Below are 17,002 nucleotides of genomic sequence, written 5' to 3' on the forward strand. Positions count from 1 at the left end.
GCCCATGCCTGCTCTGGGCCCTGGCCTAAGCACTATACCTTGCATTTGCCGAGATCTAGGACAACACAATTACCTTTCCTATGGCGTTGGTCCTGCCATCACCACCAAGGTGTCTAGGACCTCTCTTCTGCTGACTCCCTTCACTTCCCCCAAGAATTCCCAGATTGCTCTCATGAGAACACCACCAGAAGGGCCTTTCAGTCATCTTTGGGTCAGTAGGTTTGGATACCTCGTAGGCCAACTTTGGCCAGTAGCCGGAAGAGGGGCAAGAGGATGTCATAGTCTGGAGAAGCTGTCCTCGCTGTGTCCACCAGGGTCTGCAAAAGAGCTTCGCTGCCACCCTTGCTGATCATGTAGCGAATCCTCCGGTCAGTACCTGAGGGGGAAGCAAAGCAGAGCTGAGCCACAAAGAACCAGGCTTACTTCCTTGGAGCAGAAAGTAGATCTCAGAGCTAGAGACAGAGCAGGGATTGGTTCATTTCACCCTGGAAACCAAAACTGTGTTGTTCTTGAAGCAACTTGTGTAAAGTTGTACCATTAGGTAAGGGGCCAGTGGGTGTGAAAATAGTGGAATATTTAAGAACCTAGATGTGTCGACCTACAGTAGCTGTAATAAATGGAGCCTAGAATCCACTTTCCTGAGAACCTGTTGCGTCTCAGGGTATGTGTGTGTACTTGTGTGTGCATGTATATAAATATGCCTAGAGGCATATGTATAATTACACATTTAACAGAAGAGGGAGTATCAGCACCCCTCTGCGATAGGCTTGAATTGTTTGTAACAAGCATTGGGATGATACCTTACCTAGAACAATTTTATTAGTGATGTGGTGACTTTTTGGTGCTGGCCTTCAGTAACTGATGAGAGGAAAATATGGAAACAACCAGAGAAATCCCTTGAGAAACAAATGTCCAACATCCCATCTGGGGAATCTTGAAAAGAGTCTGGGGCTAGGATAAAGTATATTGGTCTCTCTACCTTAGAATAGCTATAAATAGGGACCTCCCCAACCTTGGCCCAGGACGAGCTCAAGAGCAGTGATCAGCTTTCAACTTAGAAGGGGACCTAGGTGATTCTCTATGCACTGGGTGTTGTTGACCTAATCAAGATGGCCAACGGGTGGGACATTATCAGCGAAGAATACCCTCTGATTTTTCATCCTTATGAAAAGTAGCGACCTCTACTAAAGGAGCAGTAACCAGCATCTATATCAGGAGAATTCCAAGGTTTCATTCTAAAAGTTTCAGACACTCTGGACAAATTGAAGGTGACACTATCCCAAAAGACAAGTGGCTTCACCTGCAGAGGTTGCCTCACTCAGAAGACTGCAGGGAAGTCACCCTGCCATTGGAGGGCAGCACAGCCTGTGGGAAACCTCAATCTGAACGGAGCCTTCCTCCTGAAACTGTAACCTGAGGCTCTGTGACTTTAGAGTGACATTCATTTTGGTATTGTCTGTTTGGTGTTAATATTTCTTTCTAATGCAATGTGGCTGACATACATAGAAATGAAAACTGAGTGACTGTTGGAATGTCCAAGAAGATGTATTTCCAGGACCCTCACACGGAAACGAGCTAACAAAGGCATGCTCCAGTTAACCCAGTTGACTCCCATGTAGTGAACTCTGTCATCTTAGCAGTGTCATCACACTGCTAAGCCCAGCTCTTGCCTCATATATCTGATTCTTCCTGACATATATAAGGGAGCTGCCAACACCTGGCTCTCTAATTGGGCCACAATGGAGGGGAGCACAGAAGAAGGAGAGGGGCGGAATCGCTAAGGGCTGGCTCTCTCTGAGGAGAGCCACAGACCCCTGGAGGTCCTTGGCCTCATAGATGAGATACCATAGAATAACCAGCCAGAGGCTAATTTCCTCCTAAATTTGGGTCACTGCAGGGTGGGTGACAACAATGAAGTATAATCGGCCCAGTTTACTCTGGGTCTTATTGACTTCAAGGAAAAAAGATGGGCTGGTGATTCTGTCTCTCACAGAAAACTGCAGCTGGAGCAAACCTCAAGGCCACGCAGGTTCCTGGGAGACACCACAGCCACATGCACCCACATCCACCATTGGAGGCATGCGGGCATGGCCTACTCACCCCCAGAAAGCAGATCTCCGAGGAGCTGAAGGATGGTCAGGATGGACTCCCTGTCAGAGGAGCTCTGCAATGAAAACACAGGCAGCCATCTTTAAGAAGAAATGCAAGGGGGCCGGCCGGGTGGCACAGCAGTTAAGTTCGCACGTTCCGCTTCTCGGCCGCCCAGGGTTCACCGGTTCGGATCCTGGGTGTGGACATGGCACCGCTTGGCACGCCATGCTGTGGTAGGTGTCTCACATACAAAGTAGAGGAAGATGGGCAGAATGTTAGCTTAGGGCCAGGCTTCCTCAGCAAAAAGAGGACTGGCAGTAGTTAGCTCAGGGCTAATCTTCCTCAAAAAAAAAAAAGAAGAAGAAGAAATGCAAGAGGAGGGAGGCGGTTTGCTCAGGGGTGCACACGGCAATGGCAGGGCTGTGCTTCCATCCACCCAGAAAGACTTCCTGCAGGGGACCTCGTCAAGATGGCAGTGTAGGCAGACTCTGAACTCACCTCCTCCCACAGACACAACCAGGTTAAGACTATTCTTGGAAAAATTACCCTGGAGAGAAAACTGAAAACTGGATAAAAAGAATCCCCATAACAAGGGACAGTCCTGACTGAGGCAGAAGAGGCAGAAATTCCTTCTGGAGAGGAAAAAAGCCACCTTCACGTGCCATGCACCTTCACAGCTGGCGGGGCAGGAGCCACCCTAAGGTACACAGCCCTCCCTGGAGAAGTGTGGACCTCAACGGGGAGCATGCCACTGCTATAAGCACCCTTCAGACTCAGCCCAACTGAGACGGAGCCCTACTATGTGGCTTCGCTGCCTATTAACTGCAGCCTGGATACCCCCGGAAAAGCTATCAGATGAAAGCCGCAAAACCTGGCTCTTAAAGGGCCCGTGCACAATTTCACCCATCTCCGAGAGCAACCTAAAATCACCAAAAAGACAGCTACACATGGTGAAAAGAGACTCACCTGGTAGGCTTTGGGTGCATCTCAGTGAGAAGCGAGACCTCTCCAGAGACTGAGACTCTGGTGGCGGCCATTGTTGTGACCTAGTACAGGTGTGCTGACACAGATGCTGGCAGACACCATTGACTTTCTCCCCCTGGACTGATAGCCCAGGGGTCTGCCACACCCACTACAGAGCAGATTTAATCCAGTTCAGCCAGGGCAGGCAGCCCACCCTAGAGAGTGGCCCCACCCAACAGTAAGGCCTCAGGCTGCTTGTTAGCCTGCATAGACTGGGTGCCTTGATCCTCTACAGGCAGGTGAGTGTGTCCACCTCTGTGGGGCAGGACCTGTGTGAGGACCAGGTGAACTGTGAGGGGCTTTGGTGGAGAGGTGGGGGCCTCTGCAGCAGGGCAATTGGGTATACTCCATGGGGTCAGGAAGTGTGCACAGACCTGGGCTGTGTCGATGGTGTGTCTGGACCTGGGGGGGGGGGGGGGGGGGGGGCGGCGCTTATCAGTGGCAGAAGACCTGTGCTTCACAATCATCCACAAAGGGGATTGGCTCCACCTTCCAAAGCCTGAAACAATGGGTGCTCCCATGCCTAGGGCCAGCCCCACTCAGCTGCAATCCTAAGGGAGCTGACAATAGCCTTACGGGCCAGAGGCCTACAGAGACTGTAAGCCCCTGAGACTAGCAACCAGCTACACTGGGTACATACTCAATTAACAGGAAAACTGCAATAGGAGTGTGCTACTAGACCGGTAGCCAATCGTGCTGGGGCTCCCCAAACCCAATTTACAAATAGCTGGCCAGGGAGGGAAAGACTAGACTCCCTTGGTACCTGCAGTAAGAGCAACCCTGCCACAGCAGAAAGACACAAGTAGCCCAAACAGGAGTCACTCCTGGATCATTTGGACTGGTGACAAGAGGGAATCATACTGCTGGGCCTCAAAAGGCATCTCATACATAAAGCCACTTCTCCAATATCAGGAGACATAGCTGACTCACCTAATACATAGATATAAGCACAGAGAAAGGGGCATAATGCGGAGGCAAACAGATGCATTCCAAAAAGGGAACAGGACAAAACCCCAGAAAAACAACTAAATGAAACAGAAATAAGCAATTTACCTGACAAAGAGTTCAAACAAAAATTCATAAGGATGCTCACTGATATTGGGAGAAGACTGGATGAATACAGTGAGAACGTCAACAAAGAATTAGAAAATGTAAAAAAGAGCCAATCAGAAGTGAAGAATACAATATTGGAAATGAAAAATTCACGAGAGGGACTCAATAGCAGAGTAGAGGATGCAGAAGAACGGGTCAGGGAGCTAGATGAAAGACTAGAGGAAATCACTAAAACAGAATGAGACAGAATGAGAATAATCTAAGGGAGAAGAGAGAGACAAAGGGGCAGAGAATCTATTTGAAGAAATAATAGCTGAAAACTTTCCTAACCTAAGGAAGGAAACAGACATCCAAGTACAGGAAGCACAGAGAACACCAAACAAGATAAGCCCAAAGAGGCCCACACCAAGATACATTATAATTAAAATGTCCAAAATTAAAGATAAAGAGAGAATCCTAAAAGTAGCAAGAGAAAGGCAACAAATGACATACAAAGGAAAGCCCATAAGGCTATCGCCGGACTTCTCAGCCAAAACCCTACAGGCTAAAAGACAGTGGCAAGATGTATTTAAAGGGCTGAAAGGAAAAAAACCTACAGCCAAGAATACTCTATCCAGCAAGGTTATCATTCAGAAGGGAAGGGAAGATAAAGAGCTTCCAGAGAAGCAAAAATTAAAGGGGTTTATCACCAAGAAACCTGTTCTACAAGAAATGCTGAAGGGACTTATTTAAGTGGAAAAGAGAAGACCACAAATAGGGATAAGAAAGTTATTTTAAAAAAAACAGGCAGGGCCGGCATAGCCGAGTGGTTAAGTTTGCACCCTCCGCTGCAGCAGCCCAGCTGAGGCAGCGTCCCACATCCCACAGCTAGAAGGACCTGCAACTAAGACATACAACTATGTACTGGGGAGGAGGGGGCAGGGGGGAGGGGTGAGGGGGAGGTGGTGTTTGAGAAATAAAGCAGAAAAAAAAACAGGCAATAAAACCACTGGTAAAGGCAAAAATATAGTAAAGGTAGCAGATCAACCACCTATGAAGATGATATATAGTAAAAGACAAAAGTACTAAAATTACCTATTACAATGATAAGAGGGTAATGGTAGACAGACACAAAACAAGAGATTAGATATGATTTCAAAAGCATAAAATGTGGGAGGAAGGGAGTAAAAGAGTAGAGCTTTTAGAAAGAGGTCAAGCTAAAGAGACTATCAACTCAATATAGATTGCTATATATATGGAATATTATATAGAACCCTCATGGTAATCACAAACCAGAAACCTATAATAAGTAAACAAATAAGTAAGAGGAAAGAAATCAAACATATTACTAAAGAAAGCCATCAAACCACAAGGGAAGAGAGCAAGAGAGAAAGGAACAGAGAAGAACTCCCAAAACACCCAGAAAAACAAAGTAACAAAATGGCAATAAATACCTTTTTATCAATAGCTACTTTAAATGTCAATGGACCAAATGCTCAAATCAAAAGACATAGGGTGGCCAACTGGATAAAAAAACAAGACCCATATATATGCAGCATATAAGAGACACAGAACTAAAGACACTCACAAAAGGAAAGTGAAAGGATGGAAAAAGATACTGCATACAAATGTCAGAAGAATTCCTGCAATAAAAGCGGCTGAAGGGTGCTCCTTAAATAATGACAATAAGGAGACTCATTGAGATAAGGGTCCCAGGGGCTCTGCCTCCATATGTAGCCTTCAGGATCCCTCTTTGGGGACCCTTTTTGTAGTAACATTAGCAAGATGGGCAAAAGGATAAGCATTGATAATTTACACAGAAACAGCAAGTGAAAGGAGCTTTGTGGGCAAGGTGGCACAGTTCTCAGTTATTTCCTTTGACTTGGATTACTTTCAAATTCAGCAAAGAGAACAGAAACAGAAATCCACTAAAATGTTCTGGTGAAGACTTCCGTGAATGGTAAGGATGAATTTTATTTCCTCAAGATAAACCTAGGGTAGTACCAAATCTCATTATGTAGATGCTGTATGGGATCCTTGCAATGCTTGACCCTCTACCCTTTGTTATACAGAAGAGAACACCGAGGTTCAGAGAGAGAGAGGTCTTGTTCAAGTTTCCTGAGGTGACGCGTAGAGCAAAGCCTGAAATACAGCCCAGGCCAGGTTCCCAAAAATTAGTGATCTTTGCACTGTAATAGGCTTTTTTGTTTTTTGGGTTTTTTTAGATCTCAAAAACTTATCTACTAGTTGCAAGTTTGTACCCTCAAATACCATCTCCCCAATTCCCCCACCCCACCCCAAGCCCCCAGTAACCACCATTCTACTCTGCTTTTACAAGTTCAGCTTTTTTAGAGTCGTTCAGTATTTGTCGTTCTCTGTTGGACTTATCTCACTTAGCTTAATGCCCTCAAGTTCCATCCATGCTGTTGTAAGTGGCAGGATTTCCTTCTTTCTCACAGCTGAATAATATTCCATTGTAGATATATATCTTCTTTATCTATTCATCTGTTGATGGACACTTGGGTTGCTTCCATATCTTAGCTGTTGTGAAAAACGCTGCAGTGAACACGAATGTGCCGATAATCTCTTCGAGATAGTGATTTCAATTCTTTTGATTGTAGACCTAGGAGTCCTAGCTTACAGCACTCACCAAAATTAGCTCAAAACACATCAAAGATTTAAATGTAAGATCTGAAATCATAAAACTCCTAGAGGAAATCGTAGGGAAAAAGTCCCTGACATTCATCTTGGCAATGAGTTCTTAAATAAGACACCAAAAGCACAGGCAGCAAAAAATAAACTAAACAAGTGGGACTACATTAAACTAAAGCGCTTCTGCACAGCACAGGAAACAATCGATAAACTGAAAAGGCAACCTCTAGGATGGGAGAAAAAATTCACAAATCTTATATCTGATAAAGGACCAATATCCAAAATATATAAAGAACTCATACAACTCAATAGCAAAAAAGCAATTCACCCAATTTAAAAATGGGCCAAGGACCTGAATAGACATTTTTCCAGAGAAGACATACAAATAGCCAATACGTATATGAAAAGATGCTCAACATTGCTAATCTTCAGGGAAATGCAAATCAAAACCACAATGAGATATCACCTCACACCTGTTACAGCGGCTTTTATGAAAAAGACAAGAGATGAAAAATATTGGCAATGATGTGGAGAAAAGGAAACTTGAGCGTGCTGGTTTAGGTATGTTATTTAAGGCAAAGCTTTACTCTTCCCGTTGGTTAAGTCCCATGTTCCTCATCTGCTTCAAAGACCTCAATAACTCCCTAATACATGTCTGACAAAGTCATAGCTCATGAGTCTGGGTCCCAAAGCTCCTCATCATCTTGTCCTGCTTCTCTCTCCAGCTTCACTATTCATTACATCACCCCTGCCCAAAATATATGCTTCAGCAACATAGAACTACTTATAATTTCCTACTCGAACCGTGTAGTTCCTTGCTTCTGTACCTTTGATCATACTGTTCCCTCTTCCTGAAGCCTGGTCAATGCCAGCACATCCTTCAACTGTACTGTGGCTCCCATTAGATCCCCATTCCACCCATAAGCTGGGTTTGTGCTCTCTCCTGTCTCCACATCACTTTGGGCTCAGCTCTGACAGCACGTTCACCACATGGTATTGGCTTTAGGGTGCAATCTTACTTCCCACCCCACCCCCACTAAATATTAATCTTTAAAGAAGGGACCAGGTTTTCTGTATACCTACCAAAATTTAACTCTTCAATTTCTATTTCAGGTATGATAAGACATCTGGGAATCTCTAGGCACTTGTTATCCATAGTTGTTGGTGCCACTCACGTAAACAGCAATCTTTACTATACATTTTAAAGATTTTGTTCTTATTATCTTTCAACTAAATCAGGTTATAGGACCTTGCTCTGGTCTCTAATGCATATCCAATAAAACAAAAGACTATCAGTAACTAAGGCCAGATGTCTGCCCCACCTGAAGACCAGATGTCTGCCCCTCCTGAAGACCAGATGCCTGCCCCACTGAAGACCAGATGCCTGTCACCCTCAAGACCAGATATCTGCACCACTGAAGACCAGATGTCTGCCCCACCTGGAGACCAGAAGTCTGCCCCACCCAGAACCAGCTCCCTATATAACTGTATAGTCTTTGTTCTGTAAGGTGGTTCTTTCAGACATTAGTCAGCCATCTTTCCCCTTGATAGCAAGCTGCAACAAAACCCTTTCCCTCCTACCACCTTGCCTCTTGACTATTGGCACGTCTTGCAATAGGCAGACAACCTTCCTTGGGTGGTAACACACTTACCCAGGAATTAGAGTGGGGTTTTCTCTGACATATTCTCCACTGGAAGCTTTCACCTGCTGAGGCAGTAGTCTCAGCATGCACTTTGCAATGCCTCCATCACAGCTGCACTGGACATTAACAGAGGCACCCTTCTCCAAGTCCCCATGTCCATGCCACCCTTCAGCAAATCTCATCCACACATGTGCACAATGTCAGCGTTCTCTGCCCCTCCTTAGTGTCCCAAAATCTGGAATAGGAACCAAGGAGCAGTGCAGCAACTGTTCTATCACTCTGGGGAGTTGGCTGGTCTTTGGTTCTGGTACCAATTCTGAAGTGTGCTGGGGGGGTGGCCCCCCACACCAAAAAACGATGCTCTGGACACCAACTGAGTGTCCTACAATTCAACTCAATTCTGACACTACCTACCCAGAGATAGCATCAGATTCTGTTACTGAACAAGGACTTGCCACTCAATGCACACAGAAGCCGACACCATGGCACAGTGGCTTTCGAGGGAAGAAAGGCTTTATTGCAAGGTCAACCAGCAAGGAGACAGGAGGCCAAGCTCTCAAATCTGTCTTGCTGCTCCAAGATATGGGGTAAAGTTTAAAGGAACAGGGAGGGCCAGTTGGTGTGCAGAAGCACTGGCAGGATGAGTTTTGATCAAAATTTTCTCTTCCCGACATGTTCCTGGCTGGCTCACCACTCCTGAAAAATAGCTTTAACACCCTGTTGTTAAGATGGGGTCAGTTATGGGCGGTTACCTGGGAAAAGTACAGTAAACAAGGTTAAAGTTGTTACATAGATTTAAGTCATTGCCTTCTCCAATGATAAGAGTTTCTAGACATTTAGAGTCATCCTCCTCTTCTTGGCGCAGAGAGGGAGAGAAGCACCCTTACTACTGGAGATTTCTCTTATAAATGTAAATTTCCCATATGAAAGGGTAACTTCTGCTAGGTTTTCAGAGCTTTTCCTGTGTCTCCTGTTTCTTAATAATCATCCATTCAAAATAGCCCTTAGCCAAAGAGGCATATTCTGGGGTGGCAAATTCCGTTCCTGGTCCTGGGGTTACAGTTCCACAGGTTAAGGGTTCAGTCCTACAAGATTTCTCCCCTTCAACTTCAGACACCAGTCACAAGTCCAAGTTGTTCCCTGTACATCTGACCAACTGGCTATAAATCAGCAGATCAACAACCTGCTCCTCAGGTTCAATTAATTTGCTAGAGCAGCTCACAGAACTCGGAGAAACATTTTACTGAGTAGATCACCAGTTTGTTATAAAAGGACATAACTCAGGGCCGGCCCCATGGCTGAGTGGTTAAGTTCGTGTGCTCCGCTGCAGGTGGCCCAGTGTTTCGTTGATTCGAATCCTGGGAGCGGACATGGCACTGCTCATCAAGCCATGCTGAGGTGGCATCCCACATGCCACAACTAGAAGGACCCACAATGAAGAATATACAACTATGTACCGGGGGGCTTTGGGGAGAAAAAGGAAAAAGATAAATAAAAATCTTTAAAAAAAAAAAAAAAAAGGATATAACTCAGGAACAGCCAGATGAAAGTGGAAAGGGGGCCCAGCTTCCATGCCCTCTCTGAGTGTGCCACTCTCCCCAAATCGCCACATGTTCACCAACCTGGAAGTTCTCCAAACCCTGCCCTTTTGGGTTTTTATGGAGATTTCATTACAAAGTCAAGAGATTCAACCTCCAGCCCCTTTCTCCTCCCCAGAGGTCAACCCTCTAATCTCACGGTTGGTTCTCCAGGCAACAAGCCCCTATCCTTAGGTGGGGTCCAAAGTCACCTCATTAACATAACAAAAGACACCTTTATCACTTACAAAATCCCAAAGGTTTTAGGAGCTCTCTGTGCCAAAAGTGAGGATGAAGACCATTATTATGATATATTATAAATCTTGTTATAAATCACAATAACACAGCAGGACTCCAGCCTTTTGAAAGTGGACCCAAAGATGGCTCACGGTAGAAAACAAAGTCCCTGGAATGGTGTCCCTGATCAACACTGACATTTCCAAATCCACCTCTAGTACCCCCATAATTGCTCTTCTTTCTGAGAAGAGGGAGGTGGATAAAAGATAAAAGCAAAGCTGTGCAATATTCTGTAATTTTAAAATGCCGGATTCATTAACTAATTATGAAAAATGTGCAAGCAAAAGGAAAATAAGAGAGGGAATGGAGAGATGAGAAAAAGAGGAAAGAGAAAAAGGAAAGAGAAAAACTAATAAAGTCCAAACTGATGGAAGAGGAATAAAAGATCCAGATTTAATTTCCTTTCATTCAATTATTCATGCGTTCACCCCACCAGCGTTGGCTGGAAATCATCTATGTTCCAGTCACCAGGCTAGGCAGTAAGGATACAAACTCATCTAAACACAGTCTGTCTTCTTGGGGCTCCAGGCCTGGCTGAAGCGAACAGCTGGCAGACATTTAGGACTCAGGTGGTAAGGACTGTGACAGAGGTAAGCACGGATGCTGGGAGAATCCAGGGAAGAAGCATTTAACCCAGCCAGGTCCATGAGTGATGAATCTGAGAAACCAGGCAGAAAGGCTGGGGCGGAGAGGGGTGGGGGGTTCAATATTCCGGCCATGTGGTAGCCTTGTGTTCTCAGACGGAAGCATGACAGAGCATAGAGATGCTGGGGGATGAAACTGTTCCCAGTATGACTGGATTGACTGAAGCAAATGGCAAAGGGGATTGTGAATTTCTGTGGGCAAGAACAAGGTCTTATTCATCTCTGTATTCCCATCTCCTAAGGTGTAATAGATAATCCATATATTTTATTAAATTAATTTATCAAGCGAAGGAACTGCCTGCTTTGTTACAATGCCCACTAAAACTCCCTGAGAACAAACATCGTCTTATATGCTTCTGTTGCACCTGCCAGCAGGGCTACAGAGCCGGGCACATGGAATGCACTAAGACACCGCCCCTAAGCAGGTTTAACCTATGGCGAACACAGCTGCACACACATAAGCCATTCCTCTCTAATTGCTTCCAAGAGAACCCCATTTGTTTCAAGTACGGGGTGGTCGCGTGCTGATGGAGTATGCGCTCATGCCCCTCCCTCCCCACCCAGCGAGCAGGCCTTGGTTCATCCCCTCCAAGCCCTTCTCCTTCTCGGGTGATTGGTTTAGAGGTGAGCGTAAGGTCAGATCTGGATAAGGAAACCTGAGAAGAATTCTACTGAGAGATTCCAGAAAAGATTTTTCTCCAGGATTTAGAAAAAGAAAATAAAAAGCAAAACAACTCTCTGTCCTGTTTTTGGAAATTGTTATACAAGGACACGATCATGGGTCATCAGTGACATTGTTAAGACATTGAACCAACTCTATGGAACCATCTATCTGTGAACTTTCAAATAACTGAAATACTAATAAATATCCTCATTTATAAAAGCCACCTTTAGTTGGGTACTTTGTTAATGAATTCCAATGTGACAGAGAAAAGAAGAAAATTTTACACCTCCATATGCCCTCTTCCCAAGCACTATGGTCTTAATAAAAAGGAAAGAATTTTATTCCACAAACTAACTATAGGACAAGCCCACCAACAGAATCCTGCCATCCCATAGAAACTGAGACAGTATCATCATACAGACATTGTTGAGTTCATAAAGCTCTCACTCAGGTCTGAGCCAGAATGGATCGGCACAATATTGTTTTTCTTTAAGTAAAAATTATGACTATCAGTGGAGAAAACAATGCTCCACAAAATCTCAACTGACATTAATTTATGCACTGCTATATTTACCAATAAATATTTTACACTATTTGGAAGAATAACGCAAAGCCGTTATCTCACCCACAGTAATAATAAATGAGCAATTAAAGAAGGCAGGATGCGATGTGCCTCGATTTTCCTTTAATGAACCTTTTAAATGAATCATTGAGTAATCCCCTGTTGTTTCAGACTTTCCTATAAAAAATGGATCTGCCAAGCTTTCAGGGAGAGGCAGGCAGCTGGAAGAACAAACAGCGTCTTTCACAGTCTGTGGGGTTTTGAACTACAGTTCTCTCAAACACTGTTTTGAATTGTTGCTCTCTTGCTTTGAAACCATCTGCGTCTCCCGGGTGCCTTCCTCCTCCTGACTCCTCCTGATGGTAGGTAAGTAAGACGCTTCACATCACTCAGCCTTTGGAGGCTCATCTCCAGCCACTTTCCCACATCCCAGTGTTAAGCATGCCAACCACACAGGACCAGCCACTGTGCCCCAGCCCCATCACGGATTCCCGTGCCTTCAAAGCTGTCCTCACTGCTGGAGCGCTGGCTCTCCTCCTTCTTCCTTGGCCCCGAAACCTACTTACATTTCAATTCCAAGCTCAAGTTCCCTTTCTATATAGTTTTCCCAGCTAACCTGCCTTCCCAGCCCTCATTACCTAAAACTGCCACGTGTCTGCACACATTGGGCACAGCACAACTCCAGGGGGCACCATTCACAAAGACTACGACATGATTGTAGTACGACATGACGCTGCCCCCTGAAGTGGTGCAGTGTGGTGGCCTGGACTCCCCAAGAACAGAATTATTTGTTGTATGTTTGTTTTCCTATAACCAACTTTATACATCACTTTATTGGAATACTTACTAGATCCTGGTTGTCTTCTTGCCTCCCTGTTGTGGTTGTCTACTGTGGGGTAACAAACTAATGGCATAGCAAATCCCCAAAACTTAATGGCATAGCACAACAGCCTCTTTATTATATCTCTGATTTTGTAGCTAGGGAATTTGGGCAAGGCTTGGCTGGGAGATTCTTCTACTTTCCATGGTATCTGCTAAGGTTACTGGGTAGCACTCAGCTGCAAATGAGGTGGCTGGGCAGGAGGGTCTAGGTGGCTTCACTTGAACGTCTGACACCTTGGCAAAGATGATGTCATCTTGGCAGGCTGGAGGACTGGCTCACCATGGGCTGTTGACCAGGGTGCCTACAGGTGATCTATCCAGCATGACAGTCATAAGGTACCTGCACTTCTTACATGGCAGCCGGCTTCCCCCAGACCAAACATTCCAAGAGAACTGGTGGAAGTTGCAAGGCCTCTTTTGACGTAGCCTCAGAAGCCCACCCATTGCCTCTGCTGCATTCTATTCCATCCAGTCACTGATGAGAGCCTAGAGCCAAGTGAAGGGGCTTAGGCTCCACCTCTCAGTTGGAGGAGTAGAAAGGACTGGAAGCCATTTTTAATCTCCACATTCCCTTTAGACTGGGTGCTCCTCTAGAGCAAGTATTTTGTCTTGCTCTCCTTGGTATTCCCAGACTCTAACATGGGATCTTGCACAGAGTGGGCACTCGGGAAACTATGGAATGGGAGGAGATGGAATGGAATGGAATGGAATGGAACAGAATGAAACAGAAACAGAACTGAACGGAATGGAATGGAATAGAAAGTTAATATGCAATCGCTGGAGCCTGGCTATCTTATTCTCTTTGATGACAGGAGTTACCTCAAAGCACATTCCAGTGAGAACATTGTTACAAAGTTTACAAGGTACACAGCTCAATTTTTCTGTCAATCCAGCAACTGAGCAAGAAAATACAGGATGCCTATTGTGTGCTGAGCCCTGAGTCATTGAATAGGGAACATCAATATCTTCATAGACTTAAAGTGGAGGGAAAAAAGTAAACTGTGCCCCTCTTTAATTTTCTTAAGTCCAGGCCCAATTCTACTGGACAGTGAAAAAAACAGTCCATCTCCATCCCATTTTGTGTAACACCTGGCATTGCAGAAATAGACCTCTTACACTTTGCTACTCTGTTCCCGCAGATTGAAAGAACAAGCCCATGAAGTTCTAATTCTTTGTCTCTAAAGAATAAGACAGAATCTCTTCCAAACTCATCATCCAAGAGCCCAGGACACAGCTCATAGCCCAAGAAAACCATATTGCCAAAAATAAATTTGTTCTTCCAGTCATGCAGTTTGAACACTCACTAGAGATGGTCCATTGGTTAAATAAAAGACATTATTAAATTTGGAGTTGGTAATGAATGACGGAAGGGAGCACTAATCTCAAACTTCAATTACTAAAAATGGTTCTAACGCCAAAAACGGTGACCAACAGCTCTCTGTCTTCACACAAGAGGAAACAGGCAGAAACTGCATCATTAGAAATTTAGTTTAGGTAGAAGGAAAAACTTCCTGTCAAGGTTGAAGTGTGTTCATTTGAAAAGAGAGAGGCATTTTAAAAGAACATGGACTAAAATATCAATGAATGAAGTGAAATGAGATTTGTTTCAGTATGATGGAGGTTGGGGGGGAATAGTCAGGAAAGAATTTTGCCATAATTATAGAAGCTGGGTGATGGGTAATGTGGTTTTATGACAAAATGTTACAAAATAAAAATGAAATAAAATAAAATAAAAGGATGTGTAATGTTTTCTGCCTAGAATGTCTTAGACGGAACCTCGAGAGTAAATAATTCTACTAGGATCTTTCCTCATAGTTCTCGGGCCCCAGAACTTGTCAAATGCTCCAGTCATAATTGGGTCTTACATAATTAATTGTTAAGAATATCGATTATCGTCCTTCTTGGCAAAAAGGTATTCATGGTCCAGCAAGGAGTCATGATAGAATGTGGTCCATTTTTAATTCATTGGGCAGATTTTTTGAGCACTTACTATGTATCAGGCACTGTGTTAGGTGCCGGAAAACCATGGGTAGCGTAAATACACACACTCTCTGTCCTCATAGAGCTTCCAGGCCATTTGGAGAGGCAAATATTACCTAAACCGTCACCCAAAGGAATGTTAAATTGCAACTGGGAATGGGTGCCTGGGTTTATTGTGCCTTGCAACCATAAAATAGGATGATTGGACATGAGTCAGAAAAGGATTCCCTTAAGAAGGACCACTTAAGCTGAGAGCTGAGGAATAAGCAAGAGTTAACTAGGAGAAGATGGGAGAGAAGAATGCTCAGGTCAAAATAGGGCAAAAAGAGAGTAGTGTGCCTAGTCTGATGGCTGGTAGAAGCATGGTAAAGGAGAGGGACATAAGGAAGGCCAGTGAGGTAGAGAAAGGGAGGGGTGTAGTTAAAAGGATTCATAGCCATGCACTACATGATGACATTTCGGTCAATTATGGACCACATATACAATGGTGGCCCCATAAGATTAGTACCAGATAGCCTAGCTGTATAGTAGGCTATACCATCAAGGTTTGTGAAAGTACACACTATGATGTTCACACAACAACAAAGTCACCTAACGACGCATTTCTTAGAACATACCCCCGCCATCAAGCAACACATGATACACTTTCAATTCAGACAGATGTAGGTTACCATGACCTCTGTAAGACTTAATTTCCTCAACCACATTATTGAACTAATCATTGTACCTAACTCTTGGGTATAATTGGGTTAGAAACACCATAACGGATGTAAAATGCCTGGCTCTCTCCCTAGGCCACAATAAATGCTCAACAAACTGTTGGTAGATAAATATATGCCATGGCTAGACCTAACCAAAGGTGAATAATCTAAAAATAGATCTGAAGATCCTTTGAGATGCATCTTCCTGGATCAATTTTCCCTCCAGATCACAATGTTCCAAATTTAGGAGAAAACTCTTAAGGAGAGAGGAACAATAAACAAAACACATGAAAAGGGCAAGGTTGTGTCCCCTGGGCAGAAACAATTTGGAATCCTGTGCCTTATCAACACGCAGCACACTTGTTGCCACTCGGTAAATGATAAAGCTTCTGAGTCATAACAGTAATGACACCAATCAACAGCATCACATCCCTGAAAGGTTCTCTGATTTCTTTTAAACGACAGTCATCGGAAAGCAGCCTCCGTCTTTATTTCCAGGAAGGCTGTGAAGTCTCTCCAAAGCACGGTTGACAAATTACAGCACAAAACTTGCAGGTTAGAATTAAGGATTACTGAAAAGAAGTGCCAAACAGTTTTCAGCTTTTCTGAATGAATTCTAAACACAGCAAGTAAATAACACTTCCAGGTGCCTGCCATTGAAGACTCTGCACCAACGCTGAGGAAGCGGGCTGCTGCGTTCTGGTTCAACCGGCAGCCGCCATTCATTGCCTTCATCCTCTCTGAATCCATCAACCTCCAAAACATACATGAAAGATGAAAAGCACCCAAGTTAGGGAGGCTCAGCCCTGCCTCTGTGAGGCCACTAGGCCAACCAATTACTAGAAACGCTGACAAGATGCCCTTTCCAGGTTATCTACACGGCTAATTCTTAGCGAGCTGGTCTAAAGCACAATTATGAAGCAAGAAAAGTTTGATCCTGGTGTCCTTGTGTCTGCCTGTCAGGGACCCCTGTTATCTTGCAGCCTTGCCCCGCTACTTGAGTAGTCTCTAACCTAGCAAGTAATGGCTTTGCCCAACCCACTCTGAAAAGCTGCTTTTCAGAGACACTGTATACAGTTTGAGAATTCAGAAATAGGCGTCAGATTATGAATTAGCATCTCATATAGCCATCAATACTATGGTTATTATCACTGAGTGTTCACTTTGTTTCAGATCATTTACTGCTTAATCCTCAAAACCACCTTGCAATTTAGGTACCATTATTCCGACTGTACTGATGAGGAGACTAAAGCC

The 17,002-nt window shown here is 44.4% G+C and overlaps 1 protein-coding gene across 5 annotated transcripts in view; it reads right to left on the minus strand.

Moving 5' to 3' along the window:
- Nucleotides 1-17,002, minus strand: part of AGBL1 (AGBL carboxypeptidase 1) — a 754,053-nt gene that overhangs the window by 689,478 nt on the left and 47,573 nt on the right. For all 5 annotated transcript variants that reach the window (XM_070618166.1, XM_070618156.1, XM_070618162.1 and 2 more), the window contains exons 2-3: nucleotides 2,101-2,164; nucleotides 230-376 (exon numbers count right to left, since the gene is read on the minus strand). In XM_070618166.1, coding sequence (XP_070474267.1) covers nucleotides 230-376; nucleotides 2,101-2,164 — 211 coding nt within the window. The remainder of the gene's footprint in view (nucleotides 1-229; nucleotides 377-2,100; nucleotides 2,165-17,002) is intronic.

Source organism: Equus przewalskii, chromosome 1, assembly GCF_037783145.1.
Source record: "Equus przewalskii isolate Varuska chromosome 1, EquPr2, whole genome shotgun sequence".
NCBI classification, from domain to species: Eukaryota; Metazoa; Chordata; class Mammalia; order Perissodactyla; family Equidae; genus Equus; species Equus przewalskii.